Source organism: Macrosteles quadrilineatus, unplaced genomic scaffold (genome assembly GCF_028750875.1).
Source record: "Macrosteles quadrilineatus isolate MER2022 unplaced genomic scaffold, UCM_ALF_1.0 Scaffold_1__1_contigs__length_201487025, whole genome shotgun sequence".
Taxonomy (NCBI): domain Eukaryota; kingdom Metazoa; phylum Arthropoda; class Insecta; order Hemiptera; family Cicadellidae; genus Macrosteles; species Macrosteles quadrilineatus.
This window is the reverse complement of record NW_026542594.1, coordinates 820,346-845,539: the sequence shown is the minus strand read 5'-3', so window position 1 is coordinate 845,539 and position 25,194 is coordinate 820,346. Positions and strand designations below refer to the sequence as shown.

Below are 25,194 nucleotides of genomic sequence, written 5' to 3'. Positions count from 1 at the left end.
AGAAAAAGAAATACCCCCGCCGCAGCAAACCTGCAGACTAAGCGAATTTCCATTTGATTTACACTAAAATGTCTACTTAAAAATATAACATTTATTCCCGATTTAAATAGAATTAGTTTAACAAGTACTTAGGTTTGCTGCATCAGGGAGGTAAAACTGTTTTTTTATGTTAATAGTTAGTAAGAAATAAAAACATTTTTCAAATTTGATCAAAATATGTTCATAAACAAGCAAACTACAACAGTTTACTTATTCTCCATAAGAATAACATGGGAATTTTAAATTTACAATTTTTTGGAATTTTCTCCGTAACCATTAGGCGCATAATAACGCTTCAATATACTAAATTATTTGTTTTTTTAAGCTCTACAAAATGGTTTGGAAAGAAATTGCTAAATTTTATGTTTTTTGGGTTAAAAATGCGAAAAACCTATTTTTACCCCATAAAACCCCCCGTAAACCCCCGTTCCCATGGTCCGATCATGCTGGATCGCGAACTCGTTCGAATAAACGTAGGTTTACACGTTTGTACCAAATTTCATCAAAATCGGATCATTTTTGCTTGAGTTATCGTGCTAACGGACACACACATATATATATATATATATATATATATATATATATATGAATTTGAACGGATGGTGTTTTTGGTCTCTAGGGACCTCGAAACGAAAAAAAAAATCGATCCCGCGTCCAGGTCTTACCATGAGTACTACGGTAATAGCTTATTCCCTATATGGGAAATTCGCTAAAACTAGTTGAATAGCAAGCATAACAATAGATAGAAATTTGGAAACAATAACAGTCGATAAAATACTACAAGAAAACATGCAACGAGATAACAAGAGAGATAATACTACATCAATAGTACAAGCAATATCAATAAACTAGTGACAGACGGCAATAATGACTAGGGAGCATTGATAAGGAAGCATTGACAAAGAATTAAATTATTACACAAGACCTGTACAATTAAATCACAGCAGAACGAGATTACTGTTCCTCAAGAACCGAAGACGCAATCCTCTTGACAACCCGTGGACAGCAGTCAAAGAAGTCCACATAGTGACAGAGCCGATTGCCGAGTCGATGCAGTCTAGGAAGAGGGCTATAAAGTTCATAGTTCGTGGAGCAGTGTTGGCGAGCAAACAGCACATTGGAACGAGTGGATCTAGGTGGGGAAACATGCAGGTCAATCAGCGCAAGCAGATCAGGACAGTTGATTCGTTTATTTAGTATCTTAAACAGGAACATGGCATCACTGATTTCCCTCCTCTTGGCCAGGGTATCAAGTCCAAGAAACCTTCTGATGTCCTGGGTAGGTACATCCCGGTACATGTAACCCATCCTACACCCAATAAGACGTAGAAATCGGCACTGGACGCTCTCCAGACGATCAATGTAGCACTGTTGGTGGGGTGACCATATAGAGCTACAATACTCAAGTCTTGACCTCACCAAAGAAATGTACAGTGTGCGAAGCGCCTCTATACTCAGACCACATCTAGAGGATCTCATGATGAGTCCCAATATCCTGGTGGCCTTAGAATAAATTTCCTCAATATGGCGTGAGAAACTCAGATCCGCAGACAGTACAACACCCAGATCTCGAATGTTGTCACTTCTAGCGAGGGGCAGGTTGCTTAGGGAGTAATTATAATCCACAGGCCTTCTAGCTCTACTATATGTAACCACCACACACTTTTTAACGTTGAGCCTCATGCAGTTATCGGTGCACCAATCTTCAACACGCCGAAGACATTGCTGAAGTCGAAGGCAGTCCTCACTAGAGCGAACAGTTCTAAAAATCTTCAAGTCGTCTGGACACAGGAGACAGTTGGAGTCAAGTACATCCACAACATCATTGACAAACAGGGAGAATAGAAGCGGAATTTTTTTAAGTTGTGCACTCAATGTTATTTAAATGGGTTTCATTACCTCACCGAGTGAGGTTTTTAAACTTTACTTCACTCGTGAAGTAAAGAAGTTGTATACATCACACGTGGGATAGGGAAGTTTAACATGGCGGGTTAGATAAAATAATAGTAGCCTACTTATAGCATAACAACAGTCGTAAAATTGTACACCAATAAAGATAACAATGACATTAAAAAATCGCTTATTCTTTCTCTTTGCTCTTCTATTCTTTTTTCAGTTTCTCTTCATCCACCCATTCGAGAAGTTGCCATGGTTACTAATCACCCAATCAGAGGCTACTAAAGTTGTCATGATTACCAAATACCCAATCACAAAATGTTGTGACATAGCAAGCGCACAGCAGACAGATGTGTCATGTGTAGGCCTAAGGAGCAGACTATTGTCAGTACAATCGGATAGCTTGACCTTGAAACTTTGATCGACATTCCGTTGTTTTGCTACCAATCTATTTTTGTCAAATGAACTGTGATTTTTTAAAACAATGTGGGATCCTACTTAATATTAATAATGGGCAGAAATGGTTAAATATACAACGAATTTCAACACATTAGACTAAAAAAAACACAATTTATAAAGTTTTCTAGGCATTTTTCTTGGACACAGTCGGACCATCGGAGGTCGGATTAGCGAGGTTTTACTAGTGTGGTGAAAAATAGCGTACATACCACTGGCCAAAAGGGTTTTGCAGCAATCAGTCGTTTCTAGTTCTCGACGAAGTTGGCAATAGTTATTTGTGCAACTAGTGAGCAAAGGGAGCAATTGACTCACTCGAGAGAAATACTTACTCACGAGCCGTGGGCGAGTGAGGAAGTTTCTCGAGTGAGGCAATTGCACTTTGCACTCGAGTTGCACATTATATTTTTCCTACAGTTACCATAAAACAAATAAATTGGTAAAGAAACGTGACATATTTTTACACAGAAGTGAACTTTTAATATGACATTTAATGATACCACAGTACAACAGCTGACCAGCTGATTTACAGCCAGTGCTGCCAACGTATTTCGTGCGCATACGACCTTGTCTGCATGTTACGCGCTCACTATTTCGTGCCTTCATGTTGCAAATCTGGAGTGAGACAATGTTAACATTTTGCTCCCCTAGTAGCAAAAATATATATTAAATATATATGAATAAATATATTTAAAATCTATTTTATATATATCAAGTGCATATTCATGTCAATTTTATATAATATTTAAAATATATTAAATATATAAAAAATATGTTTTTGAATCTATTAAATATCAAAAAATATGTTCCAATAATATATTTTAGTGAATAATATTTAAATAAAAAATGTATTTAATATCACTTCCAAACATCCCATGGGGCCTAAACATAAAAACACAAAATAATAAAGATTTAGTATGAAAAGCACAATTATCAGTTGAGTAAATTGATTAAATAGTTCATAAAAACAAATTTTGAAAAAACTAGATAAAATTTTGTTGACCTGGATGGGTCTCGATCCTGGGTCCTCCGACTTATGAGCCTCATGCCTTACCTCTGAGCTATCTGCGACTATTGTTAGTCTTAGTTTTCAAATGGTAAGAGTAGCCGACAGTTGCAATGGTTGCAATACTTGAAATATTTTTGATACTACAGTATAATATGATTCTGTTAATCTGTTTTGGCATCAAGTAGTTGAGTTGAATAGTGCTGTAGTGAATAGTGAGTAGTCCCCACGAATACAAATACAGTAAACTACATAAAATAATTTTAATACTATGACAAATATTAGGGCCTATGTAATTTATGACATAAGTAAATCAAATAATTATTTCTAGAACGTCATATACAACCGTAATTGGTTTCTTAAAAGGTCGCCAGTCACTAGCAACCTTTTCTAGCTAATCATTTGGAGATTTCTAGGATCACATTCATTGTTACATATTGTAATAAAAAAAAACCCATTAACACTTTTTTCGTTTGACCCACATGTAGCTGTTGAATATGTATACTGCCTCTTAACTATATGCGTAATTTTTTCTTTACGTACATGATAGAGTGACACCATTCAGAGTATGTATTATTATTTACTTAATTTTAACGCTTTCACAATAGCAATTATCATACAAAAAATGTATGTATAAGTTGATGGACACTATAAAAAACAAAATATGCAAATTATTTATTAGCCGCAGGCTCGTGCGGAATGATCTCGAGTGCAGCAAAGGCCTTTTTCACTCGTGTTACACATTACATTTTTCCTACAGTCACTATAAAGCATATAAATAATTAGCCTTTCAAACACTATACAACATGTTTTTAGGTTCAGCTGGCAACACAAATGGTGCCCTAAAGAAAGTAGTACCCGCGGTCCGTATCACTCCACTGTTTTTCCTCGGCAAGAAATGTGCTCCGCGTTTTGAGAATATAGTTCCGTATGCTTTTGTAATTTGAAGTGGTTTCCGCGCCTAAAAAAAATGCTTTAAAGGTATTTTCTTGTTTATTAAGATCGTAGGAATGTTTTAAAAACGTTTAAAAGAAAAGTCCAGAAAGTTCAGAAATACCGAAACTATAAACACGAAATGACAGGTTAAATCGTAGTTATAATAGTCAATCAGCTGCTCATAGTATTATTATCTTTAAGTGTTGCCAACCTATTTCCAAGCGTACACGGATTACGTGCTTAATAGAACCACGTTGTTTCGTTGGAATCCTGATGTGCGGCAAAGTATAAACCGTACGACAAAGTATAAACCGTACGGCAAAGTATAAATATGCAGCAATTAGCAGCTTTCTGTACTATAAACAATACAAGGAAGCCAACTTTGTCGGGTGACTGTAGGAAAGAGCTCATTTTCGGCCCTAGGTACAAAATATACTCTAGTTAACTAACAGCTGGTTTTAACCTTTAGCAAATTGTTATACATCATGTCTAAAGAAATTGTGTAAAAATGTATAATGGATTAGTAATTTTGTAATTAAATTTTTATATGCTATCATTTATGAGATAGATTTAACTACGAGGTTTGTCCAGAAAGTAAGTACTGTTTTGGAAAAAAAACATGGATAATTTTTTTTTTCAACAAAATTTATTTCTACAAGAAAGAGGATATCTTAAACTATTTTTCTAGGTAGTTTCCACCTTTCTATACCCTGTTTACAGAAAGATGCCGCCATTGAAGAGAAACATTGCCGTAAGCATTTTCGGAACCTAGTGGGAACAGATCTTGCTATAATTCAAGCGATTAACCACAATATCATGCAAAAGAGATTTTGAAATTTGTGGGAATTCATCAGAAGGCATTCTTGTGGTGAAACGTCTGTTTTCACGAATTTTTTAATTCACTTTTTCAACCTGACTCACAACAGATGGGTGCCTACTGCGAGCCTCGTCATGAAAATTGGTTCGCCCATCATTGAATTGCCGAACCAATTTTCTTAACATTCCATCAATGATAACTTTTTCTCCATAAATTTCTGTAAATCGGCCATTAATTTCATCAGGCTTCACATTCCTTGCGTTCAAAAATCGTGTTACAGAATGCACTTCACAGTCCGCGGGATCAGAAATTGTTTCAAACATTTTGAGTGTACACTAACTAATGTAAACACAACTCAATTTTTCCGTTATTGCGTCAGCTGTTCAACAATGAACCAAGGAGACTAGTGTGCATGCTCGTAACATTGTTGTTAGCGCGTAACATCCTTGTTAGCGCTGTGCCTGCGATAGAACGAAACGGTACTTACTTTCTGGACAAGCCTCGTATAAATGATTTATAATGTGTATTTTATATTTTATAATATATTTATTCAAATGGTGGTGGTACCTTGGACGGTACTACCATAGATAAAACATACCCCCTTAGTAGAATTCTCATCCTTATGGATCAGCTGAAAACAATTTTAGTTTTAGTTTCAGTCTAGTGAACTGTTAAGTAGGGGTCGTGTTTTGTTGAAAATTTTTTTCTTGTTATTTCAGTCATTTAAAACCGTGTTCAACCAAATAAAACGATGTTATCATAAATAATAACTCATTGCCTAGTTATAACCGAACAGTAAAGCACAAAATGATGAAATTGATAAAATTAACCCTAAAATAATAGAGATAACATTTCGTCAACACTAGTGATCAGTGATGGATTTAAGACAAGCAAACAAAAAAGAAGTTGGTTTAATTTGAAATCAGAATTTTGAGACAAATATTTGGACCTGTTAGAGAGGGAGAAGGATGGAGAATTAGGCACAACCAAGAAATAAGAGACATGCACCATTCCCCAGACATAGCAGGAGAAGCAAAGAGCAGAAGACTAAGGTGCTGGCCATGTATTTAGGAGGGAAGATGGCAGGCTAATTAAAGAAGTTTGAAGACAAAACCAGCAGGAAAAAAACCTTGAGGAAGACCCAAGAATCGATGGAAGGACCAGGTGGAAAAATATTTGTGAAAATTGAGAGCAAGGAAAGAAGATTCAGAGAACAGGGAGAGATGTATGCAACTTTTTGGCGAGGCCAAATACCACCTAGGCTATCCATGGATACGAAAAACGAGCTTCAAAATGTACAATGTGATGAGAAGTTTCCTTGTGTTGGTTAGTCTATGGTACTACGTTATTCTGTACTGAATTTTCCTCCCCTCGCTAAGCACAGGTACATCAGCTAGTAGTTTACTATAATCATGTTTACATTATCAATATAAACTAACCTAAATTGGAAAGTGGCTACTATCTTGGAAAAAGTAAAAATTGGTGATATAATGTAACCATTTACTTTTGAAGGGTTATTATACGATTTTGCCTGAGTTTTCTCAAAAAATTTACTGCTTAAAACAATTGTGTATCTTAATCCAAAATAGTATTTGAAAAATCTTTTCTTTGTCATTCAAAAGGTTATTAGTTTGAAATTTAGTACTGCTTGTGTTTGTATTTAAATTACAGATGCAGCATGCTTTTGTTTGTTAAAATGCATGTGAGTGGTCATCTTACTAATATTATAAATGTGAAAGTTTGTGTGTTTGTTTGTTTGAAGTTCAATCACGCATAAACCACTGGACGAATTGGGCTGAAATTTGGTATGATGATTGCTAACATTCCCAATTAACATACAGGGTGAGTTTCTACTGACCGTGTTAACTTCGCCAGTGGGTTCTACTCACTAAAAGGAACAAAAAAGTTTATGGGAAGGTATGTCCGAAAATCCATATTTACCCAGATATCCGCCATTTTGTTTTTTATACAAAAATATTTTTATCTGTGAAGTTTTTTATTCGATGATTATGAAACTTGGTAAACATGTTACCATACACAAGATCTATAATAGAAAAAATAATAAAGTTGTTCCGATTTTAAATTTCAAAATGGCGGCCGTTTGAATTTGTCTAACTTAAATAACTCGAAAACGGCTAATTCTATGAAAAAATGTCAAGAATACTTTTTTTTACTGTAGCATTTTTAATTTCCTATCAAACGATACCAAGATCAAAAAGATCGGACAAAAGATAACTGAAATATACCGGTTTTTGTGTAAAAATAAGGCAAAGTTAGTCAGGGAACCCTTAATTTTTGCCTTATTTTTACACAAAAACCGGTATATTTCAGTTATCTTTTGTCCGATCTTTTTGATCTTGGTATCGTTTGATAGGAAATTAAAAATGCTACAGTAAAAAAAAGTATTCTTGACATTTTTTCATAGAATTAGCCGTTTTCGAGTTATTTAAGTTAGAAAAATTCAAACGGCCGCCATTTTGAAATTTAAAATCGGAACAACTTTATTATTTTTTCTATTATAGGTCTTGTGTATGGTAACATGTTTACCAAGTTTCATAATCATCGAATAAAAAACTTCACAGATAAAAATATTTTTGTATAAAAAACAAAATGGCGGATATCTGGGTAAATATGGATTTTCGGACATACCTTCCCATAAACTTTTTTGTTCCTTTTAGTGAGTAAAACCCACTGGCGAAGTTAACACGGTCAGTAGAAACTCACCCTGTATAGGCCTATTCTTATCTCAAAATTCCTTTCGGGCTCCGCCCCAGTGGCTCTGCAGTTCCCCATGTTAACCTTATGAGTATTCATATTTAAAAGGAATTAAAGAATTTAGTCAGCTGTTTTAGCTTAACAAGTTGGTTCTACAATATGCAATAGCATTAAAAAGTTATAAGGTTTCCCAACAGGGTGCAGCACTATTATTATTTTGTTTTTGCATTTTACAACAGCTAATTTGAACCAAGAAGCAACAAAAAACTGTGATCCACAATGATAACTATCAAAGTAGGATTGTTTACAGGTTATGTTTATGTTTTTAATTTAATGAATAATTTGTGATATTGTGCGAATGTTTCATAATTAATTTGTTCTATTGTTTAGGTGTAGCGGTAAAACATTATGGCTATGGTAGATGTGTTTATACTATATCATACCGTAAAATTAAAGAACCAAATGTTATCAAACTGTGTCCTCCCCCATTGCAAACGCTAAGCTTGAGTATAACTGCATTAAGAATTTTATTCTTATATGCCAACCCAGTACGAAGGACGGGTACTCTGCTAGTAATATTATAAATGTGAAGGTTTGTATGTTTGTTTGAAGTTCAATCACGCTTTAACTACTGGACGGATTGGGCTGAAATTTGGCATGATGATAGCTCACATTCCCGATTAACATATAGACATATTCTTATCTCAAAAATCCTTTCGGGCTCCGCCCCAGTGGCTCTGTAGTTCCCCATGTTAACCTTATGAGTATTCATATTTAAAGGGAATTAAATAATTTAGTCAGCTGTGTCAACTAAAAAAGTTGGTTCTATGATATGCAAAAGCATTAAAAAGTTATAAGATTTACCAACAGGGTGCAGCACTAGGCCTATATTTTTGCATTTATGAAAACAGCTAATTTGAACTAAGCACCAACAAAAAACTGCGATACGCAATGAGAACTAACTGTCAAAGTAGGATTGTTTACAGTTATGTTTATGTTTTTAATGTCATGAATAATTTGTGATATTTTGTGAATTTGTAATAATTTTTTTTTTTATTGTTCAGGTGAAGTGGTAGAACATTATGGCTATGGTAGATGTGTAATACTATAGAATATTGTAAATTTAAAGAAGCAAAATTTTAAATCAAACTGTGTCCTCCCTCAATGCAAACGCAAGGCTTGAGTATAACTGCAATGAGCATTTTATACTTATATGCCAACCCCTTACAAAGGACGGGTACTCTGCTAGTCTGGGTCGCCGGAATTTTATCCCCCTGGAATTTTACCCCCTGGGCAAAGCTGACGTCACTATGACGTAGTAACCTGAACGGCCAAAAGTTTGTTCGTGGCCGGAATTTTACCCCCGCGGATTTGGAAGTCTAATGAAAATAGTCAGAGCGTGATTAATAAGATTAGTGATAAAAACCGGAATTTTACCCCCTGTCCATATAACTAGCGTTTAGGCAATTGAAGATGTACGGGCCGGATTTTTACCCCCCGGAATTTTACCCCCTGGCTGATTTTAGAAATTGAATGATTGATTTTCTTATTTCTGTTTTTAATTAATTGTAAACATTTCATTATTTAGTAGCCTATCTTTATTTATTTATTTTGTAATCTCAACTAAGTAAACAGAATTCGCTGTTTTATTTTGATCATATTAACCAACAGTTGGCTTCAAAGATCGAATCCTGACACTTGAATCTCTAAATTAATATTAAAACCCTGTTCGATTAGTTAATGTTACATATAAATTAAGATAGGATACTTAATAATAAAATGTTTACCAAAAAATTAAAACTGAATGACGATAATTAATCATTCTCACTAATTTATATCTGGCCAGGGGGTAAAATTCCGGGGGGTAAAATTCCGGGGGTAAAAATCCGGGCCGTACATTCTAGGTTTTTATAATTTGATGTGTTCTGATTAAACTCACAACCGTGAAAATATATGTTTAATTCCGCGTTTAATCCATCGAGCTGATGTCGCGAAACTCAAAAGTTCGCGGCCGGAATTTTACCCCCTGGTTTGTGACGTCACGTTTGCCCAGGGGGTAAAATTCCAGGGGGATAAAAATCCGCTACCCCGCTAGTCTTACATAATTTTGCCAAATGCATTAGGTTGTTTACTGTTGTGAACCTAGGGATTGTGAGGTATATCAGTAAATTGAAGTCTTTACCAAGGAAGCTAGCTTAACTTTTTAAGACCAGTGCCATGTTATTTAGTTTATCCACTACCATACAAACCCATTTCTACCTGAATATGATGAGTATCGTTGTCATAGCTGTGAGGTTTAAGATTTCTTTATCATAGCTGTGATAATCCGTTATTGAAGTCCATCGCCAGTTGACGTTGATGAGCTGGTCTAGTGTTAAAGTGCTGAACCTCAGTCCCTGAGTCCTCGGGTTCAAATCTTTCCAATCATCAATGGATTTTATCAAAGAGCCTTATTACTCGAGGTAGCCTGGCGACGTCACCAGCGACAGTAGCTGCTGACGCACTGACTACCAAACCTAGTAGCCAGTTCAGTAGCCAGAATGATTCCTTTTTTTGGTCAGTTTGCTGCGAACTAATGAAGTGTGTTGGTATGAATGGTAAATTATCAGCTTAGTGAATTAATCACGAGTGAAACTAAATATCGTATTATGTTACTTCTGAAAAAAAAGAGGCAACACATGAGAAAAATGCATGTTCATCGTATTCTTTGTGCAAGAGTATCAAAAGGATTATATTACATACTGTTTGATGAACTTTGAAGGGACAGCACAGTCCCAAATACAAGTGCTTTTTTGATGTCACTAATAAGGTCTTCAGTGTTCAATTCGGTGTCGGCCAACTTGTGGCACTTATTCACGAGCTCTTCTTGCTTCTTCTTTTGTTTGCCTTTTTGTGGCACTACTTTTTCTTCTTGTTTTCTACTTTCTTCCCTTCGCGTATCCCTTCGACTGAATCAGAAGGTTTAGACGTTTTCTCACCTGGCGTGGACATACTTGTAGATATTTTAACTGGTGTGGACATAACTCACTCACTCACAACAGTCACAACACAAGAGAAAACAGCAATGTGAACTGACCAAGTGGCAACGTGAGACTGGTGACCTGGTGTAATAAGCTCCAAATGCTATAACGCAGCGTCACCAGAATGGGTAGCCAGTGGCAACCAGAGTGGCGACGGGGCTCGGTAGCCAGTCGGTCACCAAAGTGTGGCTACGTCGCTGGCTACTTTGTGTAATGTTATAGATTTGATTTGAATGACCTCCATAATCAATGCCCCATAACAATCGGAGCAGCCAGTTTTGTCACTGGCTACCTCGTATAATAATAAGGCTCTAAGTAACCACAACTTCTAGGCCTAGCCTAAAGTAACGTGTAAAATTACCTCAGGCTATGGCCTAGCATTTCAGGATGTAAAACAGAAATTGCCAGTTGACGGACTTTGTGCACAGAGTAAAGTATATGGATATAGAAAATAGGCGTAAGGGGTGAAGGGAGTTAAAGCCGAGATGGTCGTTCACATATTAGGTGTTTACAATGTTTTGCATGAGGCTGGTTGTGTTTGTTCATCAGTGCTGTGAGGCAGTAACCAAAGTTGAGAAAATTTTGCCTGCGGATCGCAATATGGCTGAAGGGATTTCCAAACTGGTATGAGACGTCTATATAATGCTGTCAAGGACCAAGATATAGTCCCTTTAAGACATCAATGGCCCTGGTAGGCTGAAACCCGCCAATTGGCAAGCAAAGTTTCATAAACTTCGATTGCTACCTTCCCTTGATAGCATATTCTTTCCCAAAATTCATTGTCTTGATGGAAACTCACGTGCTGCTGCTGCCCCTGTACAAATGTGTACAGCCTTCTACGAACTGCCTAAGCCACTTATGCACATTTCTATGTCGAAACAGTTTAAGCATAAAAATCTGGCAACTAGAAAACACTAACGAATAGAGATTGACCTCCTTCCTACAGAACTTAAGCTCAGAACATGATTCATACTTGGCACAAGCATCTATCAATTTTCTTTCACTACTTTTTTAAATACTTTGGCAAGATTAATCTTGCATAAGGGTGAGGACCGACTAAAATATTAGTTTGGTGGCTTAGCAAAATGATCGTGACCTGATGGATTAAAGCTACAGACTTTGCATGTTTCTTCCATACCCTAAATACAAACAATTTAGGGGGGGTTGCCCGATTTTCAGGTCCGCCATCTTGAAATAAGACGCCATCTTTCTGTTAATTGAATTCAACCTAATATTTCCCAAAAGAACACATTTACGTTATTTTGTATATAACATGTTTTGTTCACAATTTCATTTGCTATAAGATGAGATCAAAACCACTTTGATAACTTAAATAGTCTTGAAGATATAAACTGTTAAAGTTGAAAAGATTTGATATATTCCTCTACCCTACATGTAGTTTTTGCTATATATCACCCAAACGGTCAAGGCTACATATCTGTTATAAAAATATATTTTATTCGTAATTAAATTTTCTACAAAATTAGATAAAAATCTTCTAAGTAACTTAAATAGTTTTTAGGATAGAAACTATAAGTTATAAATTTTATTTATTCCTGTCCTGTATGCAATAAACAGGTCTGTGTGTCTTAAAAGTGGGGACCGGGACCCCTTTGTTTTTCCCGCACATATTGCATTAGAAGACAGCAACTTCACACAATACTGAACCTAAATAGTACTTTCTAAAGTACTTCTTGACATTTTCCCCCAAGGGGGGTCCGCCCACAAGGAGTAAGTTGAAAATCTGAAATAAAAGCATAGTTCATGATAAATATCAAATTAAAGGTCTCAATCAGTAAAACACATTGCCGCAATCTGAAGCTCAAAAGAACGATCCAGTCATAAATGGCTGCCCAGTCAAAGTTTGCATGAAAACTCCATAAGCTTTGATGGATTCAAGATATATAGGTTTGACTGCTCTCTGATATCAAGTTCCAAAAAGAGTGGTGGTGGAGTGTTGGTGGCTGTAAACAGTCGATTATCTTGGAGTGTAGATCGCCAAAATTGCTCTACTGAGTGCGTTTTCGTTTTGGTTAATCTACCTCTTCAGACACTTATTGTAGGGGGCGTATATTTGCCTCCGAATCGTCCTAATACCCAGTACTTAGAAATCTGTTTGACTTTTGAGGAGATCATGCTTTGCAATCCACTAAAAAACGTCTTACTGGCTTACTTCTTACTTCAATCTGCCGCATGCTAACTGGCATGACATGGAAGGCTCTTCTTGCTCTCGGGTAGTCAATGTTGTTTATAAGATCTGCCGTTTTTTTTTCAGTTACAGCCGCACAACCCAGGGCTTGTAACAGGTTATTTCTTTAATTTTTGGGGGGGATTTTGGTTACTATTTTATTTTTTTAAGGGCAATTAGGTTTTTATTGATTGATTTTGATGAAGCTCGTTAAACTTTTAAAACTCATAAAATGCCCCCCATGAAGAGGGGTAGGATTAGTAACATAAACCACTTTTTTCTATAGAACTTTTTCTATTGTTTTTTCATTTTTACTTTCTCCCCCTATACCATAGTATATGGAGAAAGTATTGTTTTCGTCAAAATTTTCGAGTTTGAGTTTTGAGTGGATATATTCGTTTTGGGTCCCCCTGGACCCAAAAAAGTGGTTTTCGAAGTGATGTCTGTGTGTGTGTGTGTGTGTGTGTGTGTGTGTGTGTGTGTCTGTGTGTGTCTGTGTGTGTGTCTGTGTGTCTGTGTGTCTGGATGTGTACAGAGCTAGAGACTACATCTGTGGTCCGATTTCGATGAAATTTGGTATGTAGGTTCTAATCCATGGTATCACCAGGCGTTTTTTTCATTTTTTTGAAATTTTTATTTTTAATGGGGATTTTCCCATAAAAACCCATAAAAAACCGGAAAAATCGGATTTTCTCAAAAATGGCCCGAACGATTTTGATAAAAATTTAGTATGTTGTAGCCCTTTAAATTCTGAATAAAATGGTACAAACCCCATATCTGTAAAAATTACGGTTCAAAAGTTAATGTAAATTATGTCATTTTCCCATAAAACCTCCATAAAATAACAGAAAAATCGGATTTTCCCAAAAATGGCCCAAACGATTTTGATAAAAATTTAGAATGTTATATTCCTTTAAATTCTGAACAAAATTGTACAAATCCCATTTCTGTATATTTACTCTCACCGCTTACACATGATAAAGGTTGTTGACAAACTTATGGGAGAAAGTATGTGTCAGATTGCTGATACCGTTTATTTACTTTCTCCCCCTATACCATAGTATATGGAGAAAGTATTGTTTTCGTCAAAATTTTCGAGTTTGAGTTTTGAGTGGATATATTCGTTTTGGGTCCCCCTGGACCCAAAAAAGTGGTTTTCGAAGTGATGTCTGTGTGTGTGTGTGTGCGTGTGTCTGTATGTCTGTGTGTCTGGATGTGTACAGAGCTAGGGACTACACCTGTGGTCCGATTTCGATGAAATTTGGTATGTAGGTTCTAATCCATGGTATCTCCAGGCGTTTTTTTTCATTTTTTTGAAACTTTGATTTTTAATGGGGATTTTCCCATAAAAACCCATAAAAAAACCGGAAAAATTGGATTTTCTCGAAAATGGCCCGAACGATTTTGATAAAAGTCGAGAATGTTGTAGCCCTTTAAATTCTGAACAAAATGGTACAAATCCCATTTCTGTAAAAATTACGGTTCAAAAGTTATGGTAAATTATGTTATTTTCCCATAAAAACCCCATAAAATAACGAAAAATAGGATTTTAGAAAAAAAACACGGTTTTATTTTAACATAGTATGTTATAGTCCTTAAAGTTTTTATAGTTTTTCATTTAAAAAAAAATTATTTTTAATGGGAATTTTCCCATAAAACTCCATAAAATAACGGAAAAATAGGATTTTCCCAAAAACGGCCTGAACGATTTTCATAAAAATGTTGTATGTTATTGTCCTTTATATTCTGAACAAAATGGTACAAATCCCATTTCTGTAAAGATTATGGTTCAAAAGTTATTGTAAATTATGTTATTTTCCCATAAAAACCCCATAAAATAACGGAAAAATCGGATTTTTACAAAAATGGCCCGAACGATTTTGATAAAAATTAAGTATGTAGTCCTTTAAATTCTGAACAAAATTGTACTAATCCCATTTCCGTCTCATCGCTTACACATGATAAAGGTTGTTGACAAACTTATGGGAGAAAGTATGTGTCAGAATGCTGATACCGTTTATTTTATTATTATTGCCTTAGATCCCTTACCTAGTTAAAAATTATCCTGCGTTATTTTTATTGCCTATATATTTTTAATGTCCCAATAAAATGCCGGTTTTTGGAATTTTTATGGATATTTTGGGTTTATTCTAAGTTATTTTTTGGTCATTTTTTTAAAATTTTGGTTATTTTTTTATTTATTTTTTGTTTTTTGTTCTAAGTCCTGCATAACCTGATTGTGAATGAGCATGGTGCCCTTTTGGACCTTGTATTCTCTTCTGTTGAGCATACTAAAGTACATCGAACACTGACCTCTCTTCTGCCAAGCGAATCACAACATCCACGTTTGGAGAATGGAGATAGAACTTGAAACTACTCGTAGAAAATGCCAATGGCACAATGGCCTCTGACATGAGAAGATGCAATTCCCAGGAGATTTATTTACCTTATTCGGAGATTATCTTACCCTCAATTGCACCCTGCTAGTCATGTTGACCAAGAATTTGCAGATCTATGTAAATATATTGCAGAGATTATGAGTTGGTTCACCCCTCAAGAGCACCAAGAGAAGTGTATTCCCATGTTGGTTTCCTCCTGGACCGAAAGAACTAGTTTTTTTGAAGAAGAGACTATACAAGCGGTACAAACAATACTCAAATGAACACGTATATATAGAGCTTTGTAATGTCCGCAGTCGGTGCAAGATCCTGTCTCAGGCGTGCTATAAACCCTATATCAACAGAGTAAATTATTATCTCCAAACAAATATCAAGGCTTTCTGGGGTAACTTTAATAGAACCAAAGGAAGACAGTCAACTCCAACCGTAGTACGACTCGGCGATGATGTCACTGAAAACCCCGAGGAGTTGTGTAATTTTTCTGTACCTTTTTCATCTGTATATCAAGAGGAGTCAGTGGATACATTTACCTTCAATTCAGACTTTGATCTCTGCTTGACTGACTTTCATGTTACTTGTGGTAAGGTTGAGGAGCGCTTATCTCATTTGGATGCAAGGAAGGGATCTGGCCCGGATGGCATTCCTCCAGCGATACTGAAATACTGTTGCAGTGTGTTTTCTCCACATATTACTGTGTATTTCAACGCCTTGATGAAGCTTGGAAAGTTCCCTCGGGTTCTTAAAAATGGATATGTGTTACCAATTTTTAAGAAAGGTGACCCATCTGATTTCAGGAATTATCATCCAGTAGTGATACAACCTGCATTGGCTAAGATCGTTAAAGCAATTAATTGTACTTCATATACTCTCTTTCTCTTTGGACAATGTCATCGTGCCCTGTCAGCATGACCCCAAGAAAGGGCGATTGCCTCGACCAATTCGGTTCTGTACCAGGATGACATTATGCAAGCCTTTTCTCGTAACCATCAAGTCGATTCTGTGTATTTGGACCTATCCAAGGCTTTCGACCCTGTAAGTCACACTTATCTCGTCATTTGCGGAATCGCTTTTTAACCGTGAAATTTGCTGGAGCAAAGTCTTGTGAGTTTGAAGCTTCTTCTTGTGTACCTCAAGAATCACTACTGGGACCAATTTTATTTTTAATATTCATTAATGATATGGCTGATGTTGTCAAAGATTCAAGACTATTGTTGTTTGCTGACGATGCCAAAGTATACAGAGAGATGAAGTCATTACAAGATTGTCAGTGCCTCCAGCAGGACATCAATGAAATTTTAATGTGGTGTATGCAAAATGGAATGCTTCTGAATTAATCCAAGTGCACAGTAGTTTCATTCAACAAGACCTGAATAGCCTCTTTTTTTTAACTATATTCAATAAATGGGAACTCACTTGTTAAAATCACCTCTGTCAACGACTTTGGAATATCATTCACATCATCTCTCAACCCTGATGATCAAGTTAAAAGGATAACAAGAGAAGCGAACTCATAGCTCTTGGTTTCATTCCGAAATTATCCAGAGATGGCTTCTCTGTGTGGGCATTAAGGACGTTATTCGTTCAGCTTGTGCGACCCTTGTTGGAATATTCTTCTCCTGTATGGTCCCCATATACAGTTGGCCTTTCACAGGACGTCGAAAGAGTACAGCTCTGTTTTTTTCAGAATCGTGGGACTTCGTCTGGGATACCCATTCAGGGATGTACCCATTGAGGACCTTCGATAGCAGATCAACTTTCGCTGCTCCAGACCATCCTGATCCCAGGACCTGATTTCTATCTGATTTTGTAGCAAATTTAATTACAAATCAAATATATTATTATAACAGATACGTACTCTTGACCGTTTAGGTAATATAGCAAAAACTACATGTAGCGTAGATGAATATATAAAATTTTCAACTTTAACAGTTCATATCTTCATGACTATTTAAGCTATCCAAATTGTTTTTGTCTCATTTTGTAGCGAAATTTAATTGTGAACAAAACATGTCATATACAAAATGGCGTAAATGTGTCCTTTTGTGTGATATTAGGTCATTTTCAATGAATAGAAAACAAAGATGGTGTGGTATTTCAAGATGGGGGACCTGAAAATCAGGGCATGCCCCCATAAATTGTTTGTATTAAGGGTATGGAAGAAATGTGCAAAAGTTGCAAAAGCTGCAGCTTTAATACATCAGGTCATGATCCTTGCTGATATTGTCTCTAAGCCACCACACTATATTGATACAACCAAACATTCCATTCCCATGTTTAAGTTGTCGCCAATTTTTTTATCAAAACCATCATAGTTGATGTAAGCTACTGACAGATTGTGCTGATATAAATTATTACTAATTTCTGTCAAATACTCAAACTTTTTACATAGTTAAACTGATGGAACAACTTAAGTTATTTAAAGTAATTTAATTATTTAAGTTTTTTAGAGAGTTTGAAGATGGGGCTGGGGTGCCAGCTTTTTATTAATTTAAATAGCAAATGTTTATTGTTTTCCATATAGGTAAATTAAATCATTTATGTTTTCTGAGCTCATCAGCTGTTGACTGTCGAGTTGGTGTGGTTTCACTTAAGTTATTTATTGTTATTATAGCAACTCTGTTAAGAGCCATCAGCTATGTCATTCAACAAAAAATAAGGTAGAAAAAAGAATTTTAGATTTATCTAGTGCCATTGACTATTGGATACTGAAGTAGATCTATATGGCCCAGCTGTCGCCAACTTTCTTATAAAAAAAACATCGTTGTGTGAGCCAGTCACAGAATGCGCTAGTATCTAAAACCCTATTTCTACCTTTATTTTGTTGGTGACATAGTTGATGGGTCATAAAAGTTGCTATGGATCACAATAAGTCATTTCATTAGTTTGAGTCGGTAATAAAGACTGTGAATTCGACAGAAATTAGAAATTTAAATCAGCAAAATTTATCGGTGGCTCACATTAACTCTGACAAAAAAACTGGCGACAACTTTAACATTGGGATGGAATGTCTAGTTGTATCAGTCAAAGCTAGCACATTCTGTGACTGGCTTACACAACTATGTTCCTTTTGGATAAAAGATTTGCGACAACTGGTCCATTTTGATGGGATGTCTACTTCAGTATCAGTCAATGATTGAACTGACTACCATTAAAAAGTAAACTAGGTGGCGTTCACAGAGTCATCCACGAAATTGAGCGGAGTCATCAAGGGTTCATATTATATTGTTTTTGTCATACTGCAGTAAAAACAGTTGTTTTTAATGCATGCAATGCACCCAAAGTAGTATTTTTACTCTTTAGGGAGTAAAAATCGTTTTTTGCCTCTATGGAGTAAAAATCGTTTTTAGCCTCTATGGAGTAAAAATCGTTTTTAGCCTCTATGGAGTAAAAATCAGCTGTTGTCAACTCAGTTGTAAAATTATTGTAAACGATTGCATGTATCGAAGTATGTATCGATTCGTGCTTTGTAATCATTTTAACCTACAGTCTACAGTCTCTTCCCATAGCATTTTAGCATTGCAGATGCATTAATCCATTCCCACACTCAACACTGCTCATCTCGACAACTTCCTTCACCACCCCCTACGTCTTGGTCCTGTTTCCCTCTCTTCCCATAGCATTTTAGGATTGCAGATACATTAATGTAATTGCCAAAGACAGTTTGCACACTCTGCACTGCAAGCCTTACTACTTCCTTCATCATTTCCTACGTCATAGACCTGATTCCTTTCCTTCTCATAGCATTTAAGTATTAGATACATTTATCCAACTTCCCAAACGGTTCCCCCACTCTGCACTGCCAGCATTTACTACTTCCTTCACCACATCCTACGTCGTGGGGGCTGTTTCCTTCCTTCTCATACCATTTTTTTTAGGATTGAAGATACATTAATCTAACTGCCACAGACGGTTCTCACACTATGCTCATACTTTACTACTTCCTAAGCCACTTCCTACATTGTGGACCTGTTTTCATCACTTTCCATAGCATTTTTGTATTTTAGATACGTTAATCTAATTGCCACACACGTTCCCCACACTCTGCACTGCTAGCCTTTACTACTTCTTTCACCATTTTCTATGTCGTAGGCATGCTTCCATCCCTTCTCATTGCATTTCACCATTGCAGATACATTAATCTAACTGCTACAAATGGTTTCCAGTTCCCACACTCCACACTGCTCACTTTACTACTTCCTTCACCTCTTCTTACGTCGCGGACCTGTTTCCCTTTCTTCCCATAGAATTTTAAGATTGTAGATACCTTAATCTAATCGTCAAAAACAGTTCCCACACTCCGGACAGCTCGCCTTGACTACTTCCTTCACCACTTCCTACGTCACGGACCTGTTTCCCTCCCTTTCCATAGCATATTAGGATTGCAGATACCTTAATCTTGTCGTCATAAACAGTTCCCACACTCCGAACAACTCGCCTTCACTACTTCCTTCAACCCTTCCTACGTCACGGACCTGTTTCCCTCCCTTTCCATAGCATTTTAGGATTGCAGATACCTTAATCTAATAGTCATAAACAGTTCCCACACTCCAGAAAACTCGCCTTTACTACTTCCTTCCTCACTTCCTACGTCACGGACCTGTTTACCTCCCTTCCCTTAGCATTATTGGATTTAAAATACCTTAATCTGTTGGTCATTAACAGATCCCACACTCCAGAAAACTCGCCTTTACTACTTCCTTCAACACTTCCTACGTCACGGACCTGTTTTCCTCCCTTCCCATAGCATTTTAGGTTTGTAGATACCTTAATCTAATCTTCATAAACAGTGTCCACACTCCGGACAGCTCGCCTTGACTACATCCTTCACCACTTCCTACGTCACGGACCTGTTTACCTCCCTTCCCTTAACATTATTGGATTGAAAATACCGTAAAATCTATTGGTCATAAACAGATCCCACACGCCGAACAACTCGCCTTTACTACTTCCTTCACCACTTCCTAAGTCACGGACCTGTTTTCCTCCCTTCCCATAGCATTTTTAGGTTTGGAGATACCTTAATCTAATCGTCATAAACAGTCCCCACACTCCGGTCTGCTCGCATTTTCTACTTCCTTCACCACTGCCTACGTCACGGACCTTTTTCCCCCCTTTCCATAGCATTTTAGGATTGCAAATACCTTAATCTATTGGTCATAAACAGATCCCATACCCCGAACAGCTCGCCTTTACTTCATCCTTCACCACTTCCTACGTCGCGGACCCGTTTTTCTCCCTCCCCATAGAATTTTTGGAATGCAGATTCCTTAATCTAATCGTCATAAACAGTGTCCACACTCCGGACAGCTCGCCTTGACTACATCCTTCACCACTTCCTACGTCACGGACCTGTTTACCTCCCTTCCCTTAACATTATTGGATTGAAAATACCGTAAAATCTATTGGTCATAAACAGATCCCACACGCCGAACAACTCGCCTTTACTACTTCCTTCACCACTTCCTAAGTCACGGACCTGTTTTCCTCCCTTCCCATAGCATTTTTAGGTTTGGAGATACCTTAATCTAATCGTCATAAACAGTCCCCACACTCCGGTCTGCTCGCATTTTCTACTTCCTTCACCACTGCCTACGTCACGGACCTTTTTCCCCCCTTTCCATAGCATTTTAGGATTGCAAATACCTTAATCTATTGGTCATAAACAGATCCCATACCCCGAACAGCTCGCCTTTACTTCATCCTTCACCACTTCCTACGTCGCGGACCCGTTTTTCTCCCTCCCCATAGAATTTTTGGAATGCAGATTCCTTAATCTAATCGTCATAAACAGTTCCCACACTCCGGACAGCTCGCCTTGACTACTTCCTTCACCACATCCTACGTCGCGGACCCGTTTTCCTCCCTCCCCATAGAATTTTAGGAATGCAGATACCTAAATCTAATCGTCATAAACAGTTTCCACACTCTAGACTGCTCACCTTTACTACTTCCTTCACCACTTCCTACGTCACGAACCTCAAGCTAGTGTCGTCATTTGATTATAATTTATGATCCATACCGTTTCTGTTCTAATATCTGTGGATTAATGCTATGCTATCAGCTATTTCTTTATCTACTGCATTCAAAGGTCAACAGCTGACCATATGTTTTTGTTTATTTGTCAAATACTACTTACATAAGGATTACATTGCAACTTTGAGATCCAGTGGGGCGGATTCCTGAGAGACTTTTTTAACGCCGTATAGATGTTGGCACTCACCGATATGGTCTTTATCTCCATGCAAAATTTGAAAACGATTGATTCAGCCGTCTAGGAGGAGTTTGCGTATTACGAAACGCATAAGAGTCGACGTATAAGAGCTTCACTCGCTCCGCTCAATAATTAATTCAGCTGAAAATGTAGCATACTTCAAAGGCATGAATAACAACTGTTGTTATTGAATTCATTTAAAGAAAGACACAGCTGTATTTAACGAGAAGTTGCCGACAGACTGCCACTGCCCACCACCGCGCCGTGCAGAACGCATCATACCGTGCATAGCCGAACTGTTCGTGGGAAATTGTTACCGGTATCTCTATCACTGTCGCTGTCAAAACATATCGTTTGTAGGTTAAATTTAAATTAATTTAACTGTCATAACCTAACCAAACTTGCTGATAATGAAAATATCAAATGAATGTTTACTAATAACAAAAATAGTTCTGTTCATAAAATAAAATTATAAATGTCTCAAAATCAATTATATAATTTTAACGAATTTCCCTTTAGGGAAGTAGCTATTACCGTAGGTCTCATGGTAAGACCTAGGCCCGAGACCGATTTACTTTTTCATTTTGATGTCCCCAGAGGCCAAAAACCCCATTCGTTAAAATTTATATATATATATGTGTGTGTGTGTGTCCATCCGCACGATAACTTGAGTAATTAATTTTTGTCCGATTTTGATAAAATTCTGTTAGAAGGTGTAAGGCGGGATAAGCTTGATGGGAACGGTGTTTAACAGAGGGGGAGGGGGGTGGATTTTGGGGTCAAAATGGGGTTTTCTCATTTTTTACCCTTAAAACGCAAAATTTTGCAATTTTTCTCCAGACCTTTTTAAAGAGTTTAAAAAAACAAATAATTTAGTATATGAAAGTGTTTTTGTACGGTCATTGGTTACGGAGAAAATGCAAAAAATTTTTCATTTAAAATTCCCATGTTATTCTTATGGGGAATATTATAATATGTTGTAGTTGGCTTGTTTATGGATATATTTTGATCAAACTTGGCGGATATATTTATTTCATACTAAGCTATTGATATTTTAATAAAAAAACTCACTTTATTAGTTTCCCTGTTGCAGCTATCCTAGGTACTCGTTAAACATGATTTTTAATTCAATAGATTACTTAATTGAAAATCAATTAATGGTGGCGGTCTGTCGGGAAGGGTTTCTTGTATCTATTATTGATTTTGTTTACTAATGAAATATTGTTTATGTTGTATGAGTTTCTTAAGTGTGAAGTATTGTATTAATAAAAGTTGAGTTTTATACGAAAAATGTTTATTAATAACAATAGGTAATAACTTATAAAAACTACTGTCAAAGCCCGCAAAATAAAAAAAATTTCTGAAAGCACATTTTACATGACTATTACGCTATTACTTATAAGACTATGTATGACTTTTCCCAACACTATTTTAACCCTTCAATCTTTTCAGTGGTGTGTGTAAATCCAGATGACAAGGACAACGAGAAGAAAGATTTTAAGTCAAAGTTTTCCGTGCCGAACATTCAACAGAAATTAAGTTCCCCTACACCTCAAGCTCTTAGATATCCTAATCCTACTTTGGTGGAGACTGAGGAGACTAGAGGATTGTCTACAGCTCAGCTTGAGAGGATGGTACTCCTGGACCAACTCAAGTTCTACAGGATGCAAACCGAGGAATTGAAGTCAAAGAAGGACGAGGTGAAGAAAAAAGTATCAACCACCGTTGACCTACTGCAAGAGAGAGATTGCATCGCAGTCTAACCGAGATTCTTCTCGTACTTACATCAACTCTAGTATTATTGGCTGTTACTTCTTTTGTTTACCATGTAGTGTAAGACTGATTTACTCTTTAGTCGTGATGATGATAGATTTGATGGTATATAAATTACCCTAGTATTGAGTAAAGTTAATAATATTTGCTCCAAACTTTAAGATAAATGATAGATTAAAACATATGAAGTAGTTGGTACTAATGAGGTTGAAGTTTCAATACAAGTAACAAAAACACACTTCCTCTAGTGAATGCTGGCAGTATTTAAAAATCCTATAAATTTTCTACTGATATTCTTATGCAGTATGAAAACTGAAGTTAGGAATTTCAAACCTTAGTGTCATAAATGGATTTAACAAAATCATGTTGAAGGTTTTTGTATAGAAATTATTTATTTTAATTCTTTGCACAATGTCAAGGGGTAGTTACTTAGATACCTACCTGTATTATCTATCGTTTATGGATGACATATTATTAATATACAATAAATAAATAAATACAAATTCCTTTATTGATGAAGCGTTTTTCAGTACAACTGCTTTTCAGAACAACTTTTGTCTTAACAAATAAAAATAATATTAAACTTACAAACAAATAAATGAAAACAATAACAAAACAGAAACAAGACAATCTGTAAATAAAAAATAACCACCACTGTGCAATGCTTTTATTTTATGGAAAGTAAATAAAGATACGGCTTATAACACTTAATACATATATTTACGCTTATACTGTTACTCACAAGACGGTAAATATACAAAAGATGGTAAGTGGTGATCGATTTCGATTGGACACTCCAATCATCATCAGGCCCAATAGGCGAATGGGTCATTCGCCTATTAGGTGGCTATTGGGTCTGATGATGATTGGGGTGTCCAATCGAAATCGATCACCACTTACCATCTTTTGTGTATTTACCGTCTTGTGAGTAACAGTATAAGCGTAAATATATGTTTTAAGTGTTACAAGACAAATCTTTATTTACTTTCCGTAAATTTAATAACACGTACAATGCTGATCAAGAAGTTATTTTATTTTAGCCTATGTCTAAAATATTACACTTTTTGAGGCCAGTGGGGAGGTCCTACAGCTTTATACTGTGAATTATGTATATAAATGTTTCACTGTGGCTGATAGATTAAATAGATGGATAAAATCAATTGCTTATAATGTGTACGTATTAGTTCTGTATTGCAGATTTAAAGGTAATTTTTAGTTTAATAATTTTTTGCTTTAGACCAACTTGGCCTTGGAAGCAAATTAATAACCAAGCAGTTACTTGTTAGTTCCTTTTTAGATTAACAACTAATTGTGTTTCCAAAGTATTTTATAGAATAAAATTTCTAAAGACCTTTGTGCGATGATAAAAAAAATATTTTCTTTTATTAAAAAACTACTAAGTTGAAAACTTGTCCATTTTGTTTGTTTCTTGTGATTTTGTTGTGTTTCAAGTTAAGTATTGTGTAAAAGTTTAATGTATGTAACTAACTAATGTTAAAATTTTTAGAATAAAATATGTTATTTGTTTTATTTCCGATTTATGTTCCATTGCCAGTCTCAATGTTTTAAACTAGGTATAAACATAATGGAACACATTTAAACTTTAAATCAATGGCTCATAATCCCTCTAGGTAAAACTATGCATGTTGGCATTTTAGCCATTTGTCTCCTAAATAAATGATTTAGACCTATTCTCTTTTTTCTTGTCTTCTGTTATCACTCTTACTTTTCTTTGTTT

General features: G+C 36.1%; 1 protein-coding gene across 2 annotated transcripts in view; it reads left to right on the top strand.

The window, feature by feature from the left end:
• LOC128983417 (peroxiredoxin-1-like) overlaps positions 1 to 24,986 on the top strand; it is a 72,310-nt gene extending 47,324 nt beyond the window's left edge. For both annotated transcript variants that reach the window (XM_054402721.1, XM_054402704.1), the window contains one exon: positions 23,136 to 24,986. In XM_054402721.1, the coding sequence (XP_054258696.1) occupies positions 23,136 to 23,446 (311 nt within the window). In that variant the 3' untranslated portion in view covers positions 23,447 to 24,986. The remainder of the gene's footprint in view (positions 1 to 23,135) is intronic.
• Positions 24,987 to 25,194: the final 208 nt, after the last annotated feature.